The 17,875-nt window shown below is 39.7% G+C and overlaps 1 protein-coding gene across 2 annotated transcripts in view; it reads right to left on the minus strand.

Annotated features, from left to right (window-relative positions):
- LOC131446304 (ephrin type-A receptor 5) overlaps nt 1-17,875 on the minus strand; it is an 86,561-nt gene that overhangs the window by 26,062 nt on the left and 42,624 nt on the right. For both annotated transcript variants that reach the window (XM_058617451.1, XM_058617452.1), the window contains exons 6-11: nt 8,457-8,581; nt 7,036-7,125; nt 5,959-6,028; nt 5,695-5,797; nt 1,630-1,697; nt 399-524 (exon numbers count right to left, since the gene is read on the minus strand). In XM_058617451.1, coding sequence (XP_058473434.1) covers nt 399-524; nt 1,630-1,697; nt 5,695-5,797; nt 5,959-6,028; nt 7,036-7,125; nt 8,457-8,581 — 582 coding nt within the window. The remainder of the gene's footprint in view (nt 1-398; nt 525-1,629; nt 1,698-5,694; nt 5,798-5,958; nt 6,029-7,035; nt 7,126-8,456; nt 8,582-17,875) is intronic.

Genomic DNA, 17,875 nt, shown 5'->3' on the forward strand with positions numbered 1-17,875 from the left:
GTCTTCCTTTTTACGAGGCCTGTTGCGATAATGAACGTAACAAACTCACCCGGGCTGAAGGGAAACAGGCGGCGCGGCCGACGGAGGACAAACGACAGAGCGCTTAAATTCCACGCGACGTGTCGGAATTAGGCGCGACTCATTACTGTTATTACAGCGGCGGAGGTGTGTTCTCATCAAGCCTTTGTACGACATCAGGGCCGCAGCGAGACATGAAGAGGATCTTTTTTTTTTTTTTTTACCTTGATCACACAGGTTTCGCTTCAGTTGGCTCACAGAGTGCGATGTAATGTATTCATGCCATACATTATTCTGCCCCAAAATCAGCCCCACAAGCTAAACCGACTGCTCGGAATGAGAATGAGCGCATCTGTAACGCGCACACGTAACAGACTCACCAGCTCCGATGATCCTCTCTATGGAGATGAAGGAGACGTCGATCTCCTGGGCAAACTCGTGCACCGCCTGGTTGGGATCTTCGTAAGTGAGCGGGTCAATGTAGGTGCGCACGCCGGGGAACTTTACTGCGGAGACACATGCGGTGCACTATTATGGTCTGTTAGTGACATACTAACATAAGAGTGCACACTTGTAGACACGCATACAAAACAACTGGGTCGTATTCGTCGTCTCACACTGAAACGTAAAGCCTCAGCAGAATTCATCATCAGTCAGTGATGCAATGGATTTACATTTTTTACTCTTTTTTTCCACGACAGAATTTAGTGGATTACTCTCCATCAGTGTGATAAAACACCTTGATGTGTCATCTACAAAGAGGCTGTCTCTCTTTCTTTTCTGCATATTTATGTACAAGAGCAGCATCAGAGTTTTAGAGCCACTGTTGCAGAAAACAGGGTGAAGTTTGACCATTTATCTACTCTCAATGAGTCATAATGAAGACTGATACTGATTTGTAAAAAAACAAACAACCTTTGACTGATAAGCACATGAGTAAGAAAGGTATGGAATTAGATTTGTGTCAATATTATCAAGCAACACTTTTTAGAGAAGGAAACTTTTAGTTTTTCTTTATTTTATTTAAAGGCACATTTTCTGGCCCTTTGATGGTTAAAATAAGCAAAAAAAAAAAGTACAGACAGACATTTTGAGGCTTAGGTATTAAAGGGTTAAGTGCATTTTCAAACCAATAAAATACAATAATTTGGAATGATTGAATCCATATTTTATTTGCAATTTGCGTATTCTTGATTTTGTGGTACATTGTCATTTGCTTTGTTTGATAATATTGACACAAATCTAATTCCACAGAAAACCCTAACCCCAGTAATAATAAAGTCTGAAAAAAGAAAAGGAGATTTGTGTGCACAATTATGCACCAAGACAGATTTTAATCAAGATTTTTAGTGCTAAGTAATATCATTTCTGAATTTTAGCACATTAGCACATCTGTCATCACTGCTGCCAGCTCCTTCACTGCTCCTCCATTTTGTGATATGATGAAGGAAAGTCACTGAACCTTTAAGGTGTTTACTGTTTATATGAAGCTTAAAATCCTACCCAAAATGACTGCATCTCGTCACGAAAATACAACAAGTCTGAACCATAATTACTACACCTAAGGCCTAAAGAGAGAGAAAACAGTCATTAAAATGTAAATAAACTTACTGTGGCCGTTGTGGAAATGCATCTTCTCCTCTTCAGGATCCTGCTTGGCTTTGCTGTAGCCACACCGCCTGAGAGAAAGCACACGTGACACACTATAATATCATTAAAAGCACATGTAAAAGCATGCATTAGTGCCTAAGATACAATTTGATGATGCCACTGCTCATGACGTGTCAGAAAACATTGAGATTAGATGGGTATTTAGCAAAGATTGTACACTATTTTTACCATTTCCTCACCAAAAAAGAGCAAAAGTGTGAGATTCACCAGAAAAGGCAAACGGTGACATTTCAAATATGACGTCAGATCCTGGTAAAGATAGCACCGACATAGGAAAAGACATAGAAAAGGAAACCGTGACCGTCAAAAGACGTAATCATAATTGAATCTAAGTGCCAGCTTTGTGTTTTTCCTCATAGGATCTGCTAACCTACACCCCAACGTTTGCTGAAAGCGCTGAAAAGGTACGAGCCGTCGAGATGAAAGCAAAACGACTGCAGTTTCCACAGAGTATCAAGAAAAAAAACCCACGTCAACACATCAACTCTGACCTGTGACACCACAGAGAACAGTCTTCATTGTACAGACTGGAGGGAAAAACAACCAAAAACTGGAGGAGGAATTCACTTAATCTACCGCCATGTTTCATTTCTGTATAATATACTCCATTCACCCTTCATGGCCAAAAATATCTATTAAACTTCATGTTGTATGAGAGAATAGTCTGTGTGTGTGTGTGTGTGTGTCAATATTTAGACAGAGAACATCAGAGATAATCACAGATAACCCAGATTAAACAGGAGGATTGGTTTTAAACTTGATCCTGTGAACTTTCACATACGCGCGCACGCGCATGCACACACACACACACACACTCAAAATGGATATACATACAGTTTTGCGCAGTCAATGGATTTTGAATTTGCAGAACTTGGATTCCGCTAAAAGGCTTCTTTCTTTTTTTTAGAGACAGAATTGATTTCATTGTTCAAAACATGGAGACAAAGGTGCACACACACACACACACACACACACACATATATATATATATATATATACTGTATATATATATATATATATATATATATATATATACACATATACACACACACACAAAGAGAGAGAGAGAGAGGGAGAGAGGTCACGTCTAAGTATTTTCTAGTCCAGCTCTCTGTAGGGCGGCAAGGCTTGGCCAGAGGGGTTTGGTATGGGCAGCTGGATATAGTGAAAGGGGGAGGGGAGTCTCAATGTGTGTGTTATTGTGTGTCTACATGTCTGCAGTAGGCTATGAGGACACCTTTTTATTCAAACCTGTCTTTTGTGAGGACATTAGACAAATCTAAAGGGCTTTTTTGAGGGTTAAGACGTGGTTTTTGGGTTAGTTATGATGATGATTATGGTATTGAGTGTCCTCATTATGGATGCTGTACAAGAAAATGTGTGTGTGTGTTATGAGAACACATTTTTATTTAAACTGTGAGGACATTTTGTCAGGTCCTCACCATTTTGAGCCTTAAGATGTGGTTTTAGGGTTAGTTATGATGATCATTAAGGTTAGGTTAAAGGACTATGTCTATAAGTGTCTTCACTAAGGATGCTGTACAAGAATGCGCGTGTGTGTGTGTGTGTACTCTATTGTGAGGACATTTTGGCAGGTGCTCACAAATTTAAGGGGCTTTTTTGAGGGTTAAGACGTGGTTTTAGGGTTAGTTATGATGATGATTATGGTATGAGTGTCCTCATTAAGGATGTTGTACAAGAAAATGTGTGTGTGTGTGTGCGTGTGACCCAGGGTGTTTCAGTTTTGCCGGTTCTGTTGAGTCGAGGGGTTTGAGCAAAAACGCCCAGCGCCTACAGCCGGCCCTCTAACATCCTGCGTTGGTCCGTGTGTGAGTGCAGGTGAACTCATGCATACATGCATCAGCGTGCACATGTGTGCTGTGTCTGCATGTCCACACACATGCTAGTGTAGTCTGGAGGGTCATGAGGGGGGGCGGGGGGCGTACAGTGGACAGAAGGTTGAGGATCGTGCCCAAAATCAACCAATGGAAAATTTGGCGTTCGTCCATTTCTCCTCCTCCGTCCCTGCTCAGTTAAACCACAATCATTAGTCTCTGAGAATTTCTTTTTTACATCTTTAATCCTCACCACTGCATCTGCTGTCTTTTTCATGCGATCATTCCTGACGCCTTTGAATACATTTTGTTTTTAATTATAACGAACTAAAATGATGACCTTATGTGGGGTGGGAGAAAAAAATGAAGCCGTGTATGGATAAAAGATGATGATTAAACACATCCGTGGATAGATTAATGTGAAATAGATCATTATTACAAATGTGTGAACGGGGAGTTGGGAGGAGGAGGAGGAGGAGGAGGAGACCATCACACCACGGGATGAGAATCTGAATTTGCACCGGGCATTATTTTATGAAGCTGCCTTCAGCTTTGTTAATTATGGTTCAGTAAAAGGACATGGACACAGTACATAGCCTGTAATTAACTTAATTAAATACATTTCATGGCAAAATGTGATTAAGAGGGAATCGGGGTTCGAGTTCAAGAGTTTACGAAACTTCTGCAAACAAATAAAAAGAGCTGCGAGGGACAAAGACACTCGTACAAGGACAACACGCTGAATATTTCTCTAAAAAAGTGTTAAATAATGTAATATTATGAGCAGCCGATTAAATGCTTTGCATATGCAAATGATGTCTCTACTTCGTATTTACACCTTTGTGGCTGCGTGTGGGAAAATTATGAGGTGAAAATTGCTTCAACTAATTACAACACAAGGTCAGGTGAAGGTCATATGAGCCCACATGCATGCAAATAAAACAGTAATGTAATGTATGATGTATATAATGTAAGGAGGAGGGAGCATTAAATACCCCAGTGTTACAATGTAAGGTTATGTCGCCAAACACAGGACTCACCGTCTGTATTATACACCTGCTCTTAATGTAGGACTTAGTCTTCATCACCTACCTACCAACCAAACTAACAACCTACTTACTTACCAAACTACCAACCAACCAAACTAACAACCTACTAAACTAACAACCAACCAAACTACCAACCTACTTACTTACCAAACTACCAACCAACCAAACTAACAACCTACTTACTTACCAAACTACCAACCAACCAAACTACCAACCTACTAAACTAACAACCTACTTACTTACCAAACTACCAAGCTACCAAACTAACGTCATATCTACCAGACTAACAACCTACCAACCAAACTAACAGCCTACCTACCTAACAATATATCTACCAGCCTGACAATCTGACTACTTACCTATCAAACAACCTATCTACCAGAATAACAACCTACCAAACTACCTACAGTACCTGCCAATCTAACAACCTACCAAAACAACCCATCTACCAAACTATCTACTAACCTACCAAATTAACAGGCTATTTACCAACCAAACTAACAACCTACCTACCAACCAAATAAACTACCAGCCTACCAAACCATGAAACTAACAGCCTACCAACCAACCAGACTAAAAAACTACCAAATTAATAGCCTACCTTCCAAACCACCAACCAAACAATCAAACTAACAACCTACATACTTATCAAACTACCTACCTACCAACTAACAACATACCTACCTACCTAAGTAACATTATATATACCACACTAACTACCCACCAAATTAACAACCTGCTTACCTACATATGAAACCAACAAGCTGCCTATCAAACTCTACCAACCCATCTACCAGACTAACAAACAACCTACCCACCAACCAAATAAACTACCAGCCTACCAAACCATGAAACTAACAACCAACCAACCTACAAACCTACCTACCTAAACTAACATATCTACCAGACTACTTGCCTACCCACAGTACAGTACATGTCAGTGTGATGGTTCTGGAACATCTTAGCTGTGAGTACATATACATTTCCCCAGAGTTGTCACAGGAGAATAATGTGAGTGTGGACACACACACACACACACACACACACACACACACACATATATATACATATCTAACAGTGTTGTGTTTACATTGTGTCAGGGATGTATTTTTATTTCTTACCGCCCGCTCAGTAAGAATCCAGCCACCACTGCCAGCAGGACCAGAGCCAGGGTGACGGCCACCGCCACTATGGAGGCCTGAGCTCGTTCACTGGTGGCAGTTACTGCCAAAGAGAGGGGAGAAATAAATAGATACACACACACACACACACACAGCAGGCATCTGTTGTTGCTGCAGCCTCCAAAAAAGCAGGAGGGAGACACATACAAGCTGAACTTTATTGTACTGTCATGCTCTCTCTCTCTCTCTCTGGGTTGTACTCACAGTAAGGGCTGGTCTGGAATTCAAATCGCCGACTGAATGCGCCATAACCTGCCGAGGTCCTGGCTCGCACCTGGAATACAACATGTCCATGTATTTCACATTTCACATCAAAATACCACACATGACTTTATTTAACAAACCTTTAATGACACAGGAAAATGTCACAGATTAATAAAACGGTGCAGAGAGAGAGAGAGAGAGAGAGAGAGAGAGAGAGAGAGAGAGAGAGAGAGCGTCAACCTGAATCTCACAGTCACAAAGACTAATATAACAATATGTGTTCACTACAGATAACGACAATATACGGTAAATAGAAAATCTGCTGATTCATGAGTTGAATGTGAATGACCCAGTGAGTTTGCTTTAAAATTACTCTTTAAATTTAAAAAAACTGCTCAGGAAATGTGAAAATATTTACACACACACGAGTAAAATGTGTCATAAAGAGTGAGAACAGGCAGTCTGGTGAGACTGTGATCGGCTCGCGCCTCGATTATTGCATTTAAACCGGATTTTAGTTCAAAAATAGCGTGAATTAAAGCTCCAGTGTGCAACTTCTGTCGCCAAAACACTGCTTTTTTTTCAAAAACTCAAAAAACAAAGACATGAATTGATTGAGTGACAGAGACATGCTCTCCTCCACACACACAGACAGACAGACACACACACACACACACACACACAGTCTGCATGAGTCATGACGACGAGGATTAGGGCTGAACTCTCCGTGTGTAATTCTTTGGCGTTTTTAAGCCAGCGAGGCAGACGCAGACATCAGACTTTCCTCGCTCCTCAGGTGAGTTTTTTTTTTTGGCAGAGCTTTCAGATTACAAGTGTTCGCTGCCATCTCGCCGTCTAGATTTACCGCCACAGCCGAATAAGGGCTCTTCTTCTTCTGCCTTTTTACTCTCCATCAGTCATAATTAAAAAACACCTTGATCTGTGTGCCGTTTGGGAATGTCGAGAAAAAAGTTACATACTACACCTTTAAACTAAAATTTTCCCAATATTTTAGACAATATCTTTTTGGATAACTTTATTTATCGTAAATCTGTGAGTATAACTCTCGTGTTTCACCTGGAAGATGTAGACTGAAGAGGGCTTCAGGCCTTCCACCACCATCTCGGTCTCCTTTGACTTTATTATCGTGTAGCTTGAGTCCTGCTCCTGTCGTGGGAGAAAGAGAAGAGAGGGTTACTGCAGCTCACTCACCTGCTTCCTCTGAAACTGTGTCATATTTACATTTCAATACCAAAACGTGCGCTGGAACGCGATTAGAGCGTGTCGCATTAAAACCGCCTGAAGCTCAGCTTCAACTCTTCTCTATGGGACGACAGTGTTTGGACAAATGCGGCAAAAACGTCACTTCCACGGAAGCTCAGCTTCTCTGGGAGTCTCACTGTGAATAGAACAAGTTATTATCGCGTTTCCTTGTTCTAGTTTCCTGGATTTATGTCTAAATAAGTGGGCCTGGAATGAGCTTCCCCTGTTTTAAAGACCAGCGACCGTGGATGCCACACTTTGTCCACGTCGCATCTGTTGTCTCCATCTGTTTTTTTCTCCAATTTTCCCTGCACATCTCCATGGCGGGCGCTACTGTGAGTGCATGTGCGAGGATCAGTTTCCTCCAAAACTGTAACCACATCAGGTTGAAACACGGCTTAAATGCCCTCTCTCCATTAGCCCCGGAGCCATTAGCTCACCACTGACCACAAACCCCTGTGTGTGTGTGTGTCTATACCTTTATATTCTGACCTTCCCAGAAAAAGAAGACATGAGAAGAAAGAGCAGAGGAAGGGCACGAGAACAATGATCTGAATACATGGATCAAATTGCTCTACCTACACAAAAAAATAGCTATATGGAGACATTTTTAAATAGTGGACCTGATTTAAAAGGCCACTCTATAAGGAGAAAAAGAGTATATTTAGCTTCTACAGTATCTCTGAGGGCCAATTTGGCCAATGTGGGTCTAAAAGTTTCCCGCTAATCCACGACATTAAATATCTGGAGTCCAGAACTGGAATGAGCTCCCTGTAGTGTCTTCAAACTCTCCAAAGCACGGGAAATACGAGATATTCAGCAGTTTTAAAGACATCCGCGAATGTTCACAGTAAATCAGGCGACTCTTTTGGTGGAGAAAAAGATGGAGGAAGATACAATAGAACATTAATAACGTTGCTGTGAGGGATCAATAAAGTCTTATCTGATCTAAAGAAAAACAGGAAAACAACAGATGGAATATTGTATTATTGAACATGCCCTTTCTCAGTAATCCTCATTTTTTCACAACATACTGTATATACATATATATATATATATATATATATACATACACACATATATATATATATATATATATATATATATATATATATATATATATATATATATATATATACACATATATATATATATATATATATATACACATATATATACACATATATATATATTTATATATATATATACACATGTGTATGTGTATTTTCTTTTACCTTTTCAAAGTACTTGATCTCGTACTCCAGGATGATGCCGTTGGGACGATCGGGCTCAGCCCATGAAAGGGCAATGCTGCTCTTCTCTGTGTGACCTTTCCTCACCACGCTCACTGGGGACGGAGCTGCAGACACACAAACACACAAACACAAACACGGACATAAAGAATCAACACCTAAAATCAAAACCAATTTACTCGAAATGTAAAGTCAAATTTTAATGAGGCAACCCAGTGTAATCCCTTCACTTTTCTTGTAGTATTTAAAGCAAGGACTGACATAAAATCAGGGGATTAAACAGAAACAGAAGATGGAAAAAGGTGCCGAAGCTGTAAAAATCCTCTGGGTACAATCGACATCAACGCCACCGCTTTCCTGTCATGTTTTACACGAGCAGAGTCGAAGGTGACACCGTGGCACATTATGAAATATTAAAAGTAAACAAAATCTTGGTCACCGATGCAGAACTAACTCGGTTACTTACACTGACATTTGAACTCTTTTACAGTTCTTTCCCCTCAGGCTATTTCACAGGTTGCTTGTTCTTCTCCCTCCGTTTGACTCTAACTCAACAAGTACGACTATTTTTGGTTCTAAGGCAGCTCTGCCTCTGGAGGGGGAAGAAAAAATAAAATGTCTGTAATGTGACAGTAAAGTGCACCTGCACCTAATTACACTGTTCTTTTTATACCAGCCTGTTATCGTGCACTGCTGGCAACAGGAGCCGGAGAAGTCGAGTACGACTCTCCAGCGTTTAGAGCACTGGATTTGGCAACCGGCAATGGATACGATCCACTTTGTGTTTGTTCCAAATGAAGAGGCATAACAACCACCTGAATTATGGATTATTAGATTCAAGATACTTTTCAAGCAGCTATTAATTCAGCTGACATGCTGTTTCTTTTTTTTTACCTCACAGCAACTGCAATATGAAGGTCAAGAGAATTAGGGCCACATGTAAAAAAAATAAAGAAATTGAAATAATAAATACTTAATCTCAGAATTCTGAGATTAAGTCAAAAATACTGACTTAATCTAAAGAATGACTTTAATATCAGAATTCCGAGATTAAAAAAGAAAAAAAGTCTGAATTCTGAGATTAAAGTTTGAATTTTGAGATTAGAGATATGAGAAAAAAGTAAGAATTTACTTAATTTACAGAATGACTTTAATCTCAGAATTCAGATTTTCTTTCCTCAGAATTGAGACTTTAATCTCAGAATTCTGAGACTAAAGTCAAAATTCTTACTTTTTTCTCAGAATTCCGACTAATCTCAGAATTCTTACTTTAATCTCAGAATGCGGACTAATCTCAGAATTCTTACTTTAATCTCAGAATTCAGACTTTAATATCAGAATTCTGACTTTAATCGCTGAGATTTACCTAATCTCTAATATCAAACACAATATATATATTTTTTCTTTCTTTCAATTCTTGTGGCTTTAACACTCTACCACAGAAAGTATACATTAAAACCATGTTTGAGACTGTTTAAGTGTTTAATTTCTCCTTCCCGTCAACACACTGGGCTTTCATTTGGTAATTTAGTCTCTAAGTATTGTTCAGTAGAGCTCAGTTGTGTGAGTTTGCATTAATCATCAACCCGTCCTGTAGTAACCTGAGCTATTGGCCCGTCTCTCTGAGGGACAGTTGGAGAGTCTCTGACACATAAAGAGCTTTTAACCAGGCAAAATGCTCCCTCTGGCAACATCCTGATAGTGTGTGTGTGTGTGTGTGTGTGTGTGTGTGAGGCCTCGACTGCAAATGCTAAACACCGTTTAGGTTTCAGTAGCCTCAGCAGAACTCTGTGGGGAATAAATCATCGCTACAAACACAGTAACTGTATCCTGAGTGCATGGTCGCACACCAAAGTGTTATCTGCAACATCTTAAAAGCTCTGAAATCAGAGACTGAATCTCTCTCTCACACACACACACACACACACACACACACACACATATAATCTCTCCATGCTTAAATAGTGGAAAAAAAAAAGGTCTGAGAGGCCATGATGGAGGAAACTTTTTCCCAGCAGCTTAACGGGTAACAATACACCAGAATCTTAACTTTAAATCCTCCGAAAAATGGACACAGTTGGCCATGCTGTTTTTAATCAAAGCTTCCTGAATAGAGAAGTGTCAAACGAGGGCGCGCGGAGTCTAAAGCCCTCTTTGATACACAACCGTAGGAGTTTGGGTTATATAAAATAAACTTAATACAGGGTTAGAGCCCAACAAAGAAAATGAAGGACAAGGAGAATTTCTATGGGAGTGCAAAAGGTTGATAGGATGTCTATTTAACTTTAATATAAAAAACAGTCCAGGGTTATTATTATTTTTCTCCACCATTTTTAAGTATCTGTATGGCTGCAGCTCTTTCTTTGCATTTTCTTCCATAGTCTGTTGATATGTACGACTCCTCCAACTGCAGCTCAATCAAATGTCTAAATGAAAATGGCTTCTTCTTTGTTGTTCTTTTCTTTGCTGTATTTTCCATCACTTTTTCCCCTCAATCTTTTCAAAAATCTGTATCATTTTTGTGACTGACTCAGATATATGTGGGGAGATCGTCTCAAGGTCACCCTTACTTCATACGATGTAAAATGTGGATATTATATGAATTTGAACCATTGAGAGAATTAAATAGTTGTGAAACTATATAAAAAAGACCTGAATTAATGTATTAGGTTGATTTACACAAGACCCAAAACTCAGCCCATGCTCCTGTGAGTTAATACTCCCATTTTTCATGTTTATAATATTGATTTGTTTGATATATATCGTTTGATTCCTGTGTTTTAAGGCCTGATTTATGCCATATAGAATACGAGTTTGAAAATTTGTGTAGGAAAAATCCTCCATCATCTATTATCGGTTATGCATACCACCACGGTCCACAATAAACTGTTGAAATTACTTCCTGGATCCTGTGTTTTTTTCACAATTTTAATCATAACAACAACTACTAGTAATATTAATATCCTCCCAACTGGATGTGAATCCTGCAGCCATGGAGTAGCAGGTATGTGAAGAGCATCCTTCTCTTTCCTCCACAGATGCAACGCACGTCCATATGAGACAACAGAAGCCTCCTCCTCCTCAAATTCCTCCACAAAGAAACACCTTGTAGTTCCACAACTCTGCTGCTGAGATTTAAAAATAAACCCCCCCCAAAAAACTGAGTCTTTTACACAGATCTCGAGAAGACGGAGCGAATGGGAGGTGATGGAAGAGAGGGAGGGGGCGCTGAAGGATTGGGGAGGGGATTAAACGTCAAGCGGGTGGTTTGACAAAAACGGAAAGCAAGTGCGATATGAAAAAAGTGAGGGGTGGCGGGGTGACGTGGCGAAGGCAGCGCTCCAGCAACACTTTTCCTTTTTAGCAACAGGAAGCCGAGTGCAATCACGGCGACTGCTTTAAACACTTCCAGCGCGTGTTAGATTTAACTAATGAGCACCTAGAGTGGTGAAAACAGACGGAGGTAATCTCCCGAGCTTCTGCGTCTGTGAGGCCCATTGTCTGCTACAGACGTCGTGTATTTTCACGGAGACAGGGGTCAAGAAAGGTCGTAAAAAAATGTTATTGGGCTGGACACACGCGTGCAGCCCTGCAGTGAAACAACGCCAGATAAAAGCACAGTGTTATCACAATGGAGAACATAAGCTTCTCACACTTCTATCTGTCGGAGCAATCGCCGAAAATCAATACACGCCTTCAACTATCTGCGGTGTTATCCTTTAACTACCCTGAGAGAACGACACGACGATGGACGGGGAGAGAGTGAAAGGGTGACACTGTAACAGAGAGAGAGAGAGAGAGAGAGAGAGCGATGGTTTCGTTAAGATTGTGAAGAACCAAAACTCATTCTTTTTTTGTGTGTGCAACTACACCTACAAAGCATTGGCTTCAGTCTGATTAATAAAAGTCACGCAATCGAGAAAAAACACTGAATTTTTCGTTTTTTTAACCTTCAGGTTCGAATGTCATTAAAATAAAGGGGAAAAACTATGTTTGTCAATCATTTATGAAGGTGTCTCATTTGCAGTCCATCTGAAGAAGCAAACAACGGGAAATTTGTTGACTTTTATTCAGAATAAATCAGGTTTCTTTGGCCATTGTAAGAATTTAAAAGCATAAACATTGGTGCTGTTCAAAATCTCTGGATGTGATAGTGGAAAGGGACAAAAAGTGAAATCAGATACGATCCAAAAAATGCAAATTTCTGTCAGAGGAATCGCGTTGGGTACCTGTTGTTGTTTTCTCTGCAATCTGATATATGCACTTAATAAAAGGAGATACCTTTAAAAGAACACTGAATTATTTAACCATCAACCATTTAAGTGTTCACCTTCAGGTTTGAATGTCATTAAAATAAAGGGAAAAAAACAATCATGAAGGTGTCTGCTTATTCTGTTGGACTGTGAAAGAAACAACGGGAAATTTGTTGACTTTATTCAGAATAAATCAGGTTCCTTAACAATGAGAATAGACCACAATCATACGTAGGATTGGTATTGGTCCAAAAGTGTTAAAAATCTCTGGATGTGATGATGGAAAAGGACAAAAAGTGAAATCAGATACGATCCAAAAACCCTAAAAATGCAAATTTTCATCACTCTGGAGTTTATTTAGGTTGAGGAGGAATAACATTGGGTACCATTTGTTGCTGTCTGATTAATACAACACCTTTAATTAAAAGAATACTGAATTATTCTACCGTTGTTAAGTGCCCCAAAAAACTCGCCAGACCTGTTCACCTTCAGGTCTGAATTTCATTAAAATAAAGGGGAAAAAACTATTATTTATAAAAGGTGCCTGCTTCTTCAGTTGGACTGCAAAATAACCTTTTATTTATTCAGAATAAATACGGTTTCTTTGGCCATTCTAACAATGGGAATATGCCATAATAATATTAAGCATTGGTATTGGTCCAACAGTGTTAAAAATCTCTAGGTCTGATGATGGAAAAGTGAAATCAGATATGAGCCAAAAACTCTTTAAATGCACATTTTTGTCACTCGTTCAAGTTTTTTTTAGGGTTGAGGAGGAATAACATCTGGCACCATTTGTGAAGGCAACAGCTTCTTCATAAATCAGGTTATCTGGTAATCAAAATAGGCCATAATAATACTTAGCACTGGTATTGGTCCAATAGTGTTAAAAATCTCTGGATCTGATGATGGAAAAGGACAAAAAATTGAAATCAGATACGATCCAAAAACCCTAAAAATGCATGTTTTTATCACTCCGGAGTTTATTTAGGGTTGAGGAGGAATAACATCGGGCACCATTTGTGAAGGCGACAGCTTCTTCATGAATCAGGTTATCAGGTAATCAGAACAGGCCATAGTCACACTTGGTATTGGTCCAATAGTGTTAAAAAATCTCTGGATGTGTTACTGAAAAAGGACAAAAAGCGAATTCAGATACAATCCAAAAACCCTAAAATCCTTAATACTATACGAGCCTGTCGAGTAAAAACGTTAAATAAAAAGCAGCAGCAGCATTTTAACTGAGTCATGTTGAGCTGTTTGCTTTTTAAAAAAAATCACTGGTTATGGCTCTGGGTAAAAGCACCAGCCCTAATGTGTTGTTAAAAGATATAAAATGACTGTATTGGACTGAACGAGTAGATCTTTTGTTGGACACGGAAAAAATGGTTGCATCTGTTGTGCATCTCTAAACGCACGTCAGAAATACATCGATGGGTTGAAATGTAAGGGTTTCTGTTTGTAATAACGTTCCGTTTAATCACAGCGACAGTCTTCCCACAACGTCTCTGCTTTTATCCACTAAACATCGCGTCTGTCACGTTTCATCCTCCGACGTAACAACTTCACTTCATTTCAACGCTTCCAACAAACCCCCCCCCCGCCCTCACACACACACACACACACACACACACACACACACACACAGTCTGTGCCTTAAAAAAAAACAAAACAACAAAAGTGAGACACATGGCCACAGCACTACAGCCTGTGCACTCCGCCGCCCACAAGCCTCGAGGATAATGCATCACAATTCGTCTGATTAATAGCCGACGACGGCGAAAACAATGTATGGGAGCATTTGGTGTCATTAACACAAACGGCTCCCACACAGTAAACAACAACAACAACAACAATAAAGAACAAATGAGCAGAAATAAACAAATAACAGGACACTAGTTTTGCATAAAAACTCAATTAATGCACATTGGCCGAATTAATTCAAGCCCTCGCAGTGGAACCGAAAAATTAAAAAAAAGGTACAGTGTGGAGATTTTAGTGGTTATTGGTGAAGCTGCAGGTTGCAGACGAATATCCGTACAAGTGTGTGATGTAGCCTTCAGTTTGGACTGGAAAGCATTTAAAAATGTAATCCCGATCAAAGTAATTGGACTTGTGTCAATTACAAACATCTAAAAAGTCTCTTACGCACACAGAAATCCCTTCATGTTACCGTTTTCTTTTTTGCATCAGATAAAAGGATACACGTTTTGTATTAAACGTCTAAAAGAAAAACCAAGAATCTTAAAAAGTCTTATAAATCCTGAGGTCCTAGGAACATGCAGGCACTTTAAAACATGCCACTAAAACTGTATGTTCATGTCAGTCGTGGATTATTTAAGATTTTCTCAAAAAGACGACATTTGACCATAATAAACTTATTGTGAGTCACCTTTATTCCATTGTTGTAGGCTATGAGAAGTGACTTCTTGATATAAAAATAAAAACTCTAACAAGTCATACGTAAAAGAAAAAATAAATTAAAAAAATGATATTATCTTATCTTCAATTCCTGTAAAATAGTCATAATGTCGGCCAAAATGTACACACTGGACCTCGATTTGTTTTTCCATTTTTTTGAATCTCTTACACTTTTGTTGACTAACGTAAAAATCAACAGTAAAGCGGTGAATATCCAGGATGCACTCGTTTATTGGCAGCTAAATAAATCCAAAAACCTCCTGAATGAAAGTTTCTGAAAGTCTTTGAGCAAGTTGAATCCACCCACTCACTCTCACCTTCGCTCTGCCTTTGTTTGTCTTCTCTACCTTGATGTTCTCTCTCTCTCTTCCTCACCTCTCCTCCTCATGATTACCAAACACTTTATTATTCACTGTGAAATCAACTTTTGTCACGGGCCCTTTGTCAAGTGTGAAACTTCCCACACATCATCACCACAACGCAGCAGAGTCCTCTAAATGTGTCCCCCCGTCAAACCGAGTCTCCTCCGTGCCTCGTGTGTCTCTCTCTGTTTGTACTTTTGTTTTTTTTTGGACGTCAATCTTTTACCCTCACGACACAGATTCAAATCCATCGATTCCGGCACAATTTTGGCTTCATGATCGGCGTTAAACGAGTGGAAAACCTCAGCGTTCAATAAAACACGAAGGGAGAAAAAGGCCGTTATTGACCGGAACCATGTGAATCTAAAGTCACACGTTTTAAAAACATTGGACGGTAAAAGTTGCAGAAGGAACTTGTAAATGTGCTGTTAAGTTGTTATTTTTAATGTGCTGATATACTGTAAACAAGGGGTGTCAATCATAAGGCCCACGGGCCAGAATTCCGGCCCCCAGGTTGGATTTGAGAAAATTTCACATTATGATTAGAATCTAATTATGACTGAAACAATCGCTCGATTATTAACCGATTATTAAATTACCCGTCAACTATTTTTACAATCGACTTATGGGTTTGAGTGTTTTTAAGGAATTAAAACACGTTTTCTGATTTTTCAGCTTTTTAAATGTGAATATTTTCTGGTGTCTTTGCTCCATATAACAAAGAAATCATTAAAACTGAATAGTTTTTGGTTTTGGGACTAAAACAAGACACACAATTCACTTATCTTTACTTATTTTATTTACTTAATTTATATTTCTAGCAACGGTTACTTTTACTCCACTACATTTCCTCTAACTATCTTTGTTACTCGTTACTACCAAAAAATCAGAAGAAGAAGAGTTTGTATTGTGGTCTATATTTATATAGAGCTTTTCTAGTCTTGCTCAAGGACACAGACTAGCAGAGCCAGTAATTGGACCCACAACCTCCCAGTTGAAAGGCAACTCGCCCTACCACTTAGCCACCATGACTCAATCCTAACTCCTAACACTTTTGTTTAAATTTTGTATTAATTACTTCTACCAAAGTCATTTTCTGGTAAGATAGGTAGGTACTGGTAAATCCAAGTTGTACACATAAACACTTACTAGTTTCTACTTATTATCACTTAATTTTACTCTTATACATCCATTTATTGAATGTTTATCCCATATTTTCAATAAAACAATTTAAAGAAACGCTATTTAATTTCACCAAAAGAACTTGAAATGACCACAACCAAGCCCGACAATCACTTCTGGATTTTTGCCCTCTAACATTACCACTGTTGCACCGGCTTAAACTCCCTCTTTGAATACCAGTGGCTGCACTGAAATACAGAACATCCAAGGTACAAAAGGCTGTTCTCCACACTCCACGCCACAGAAAGAGCACTATATTTATCTGCCCGTGACTCCACCAGCCATGTGTAATCTGCCGTAATGCCTAATCTGCACTTGGTCCAGTGACTGGCTAACTTTAATCCAGCAACAACTCCCGCAAAGTGAATGAGAGTTGTGCAGTCTGGTGTGTAATCCACTCAGACTGCTGACTGTCACCACATCACTGGTGTCGTCTTCTCAGCACATGAGTGTTCACCTGGACGGTAAAATGGACTGGACTGAGCAAACTGCTGCCGCCGCCGCTGCTGCTGCTGCTCTCTACAGGAGACGTCAGAGCAGACTGCTGAGGAGACTAGAGTGTAGGGGGCGCTCTTTACAACCTTCAGCTGTCCTTTTAGGAGTGGTTTGCCGGGGCAGTAGACAGAAGGAGGCTGCACAGACAGATAAGAAACTCCATCTTGGTCCTGGGATGTCTTCTATCTTGACCCAGTGGCTGTGGTTAAACAGTCTGACAACCATCTGACACCTGTACAGACACCTGTACTGTGACTAAAGGTGTGTCCACGCCAGCTCCTTCTCCATCGAACCCGATAAGAGTTCGTTTGCTCGGAAAGTCCGGTTCATTTGGGGAGGTGTGAACGCACAACCGAACTCTAGTCCGCCTAGAAACGCAGGTCTCGCTTCGCTTCAAGTGAAGCGGACTACAACGCAGGGCATTGTGGGTAAACACAACCAAAACATACACTGATATGTGTCGTATGTTCACATAAAACTAAATAAAACAACCCACGACCGATAGGATTTGATGAAACAGAAGTTGCCCTGTATTAACCAATAGGTGAGCTATGAGTTTTCTTGTTCATTTGGTTGTCTCATCCTCTCCTTCAGTAATTCTTGATGCAGCGCCACCTCAGGCGAGGAGGGGAACACCTTAATCGGTTTCTTTAACTTCTTGGCATGACTTAACGATGTTAGATCATGA

Source organism: Solea solea, chromosome 19, assembly GCF_958295425.1.
Source record: "Solea solea chromosome 19, fSolSol10.1, whole genome shotgun sequence".
Lineage (NCBI taxonomy): Eukaryota > Metazoa > Chordata > Actinopteri > Pleuronectiformes > Soleidae > Solea > Solea solea.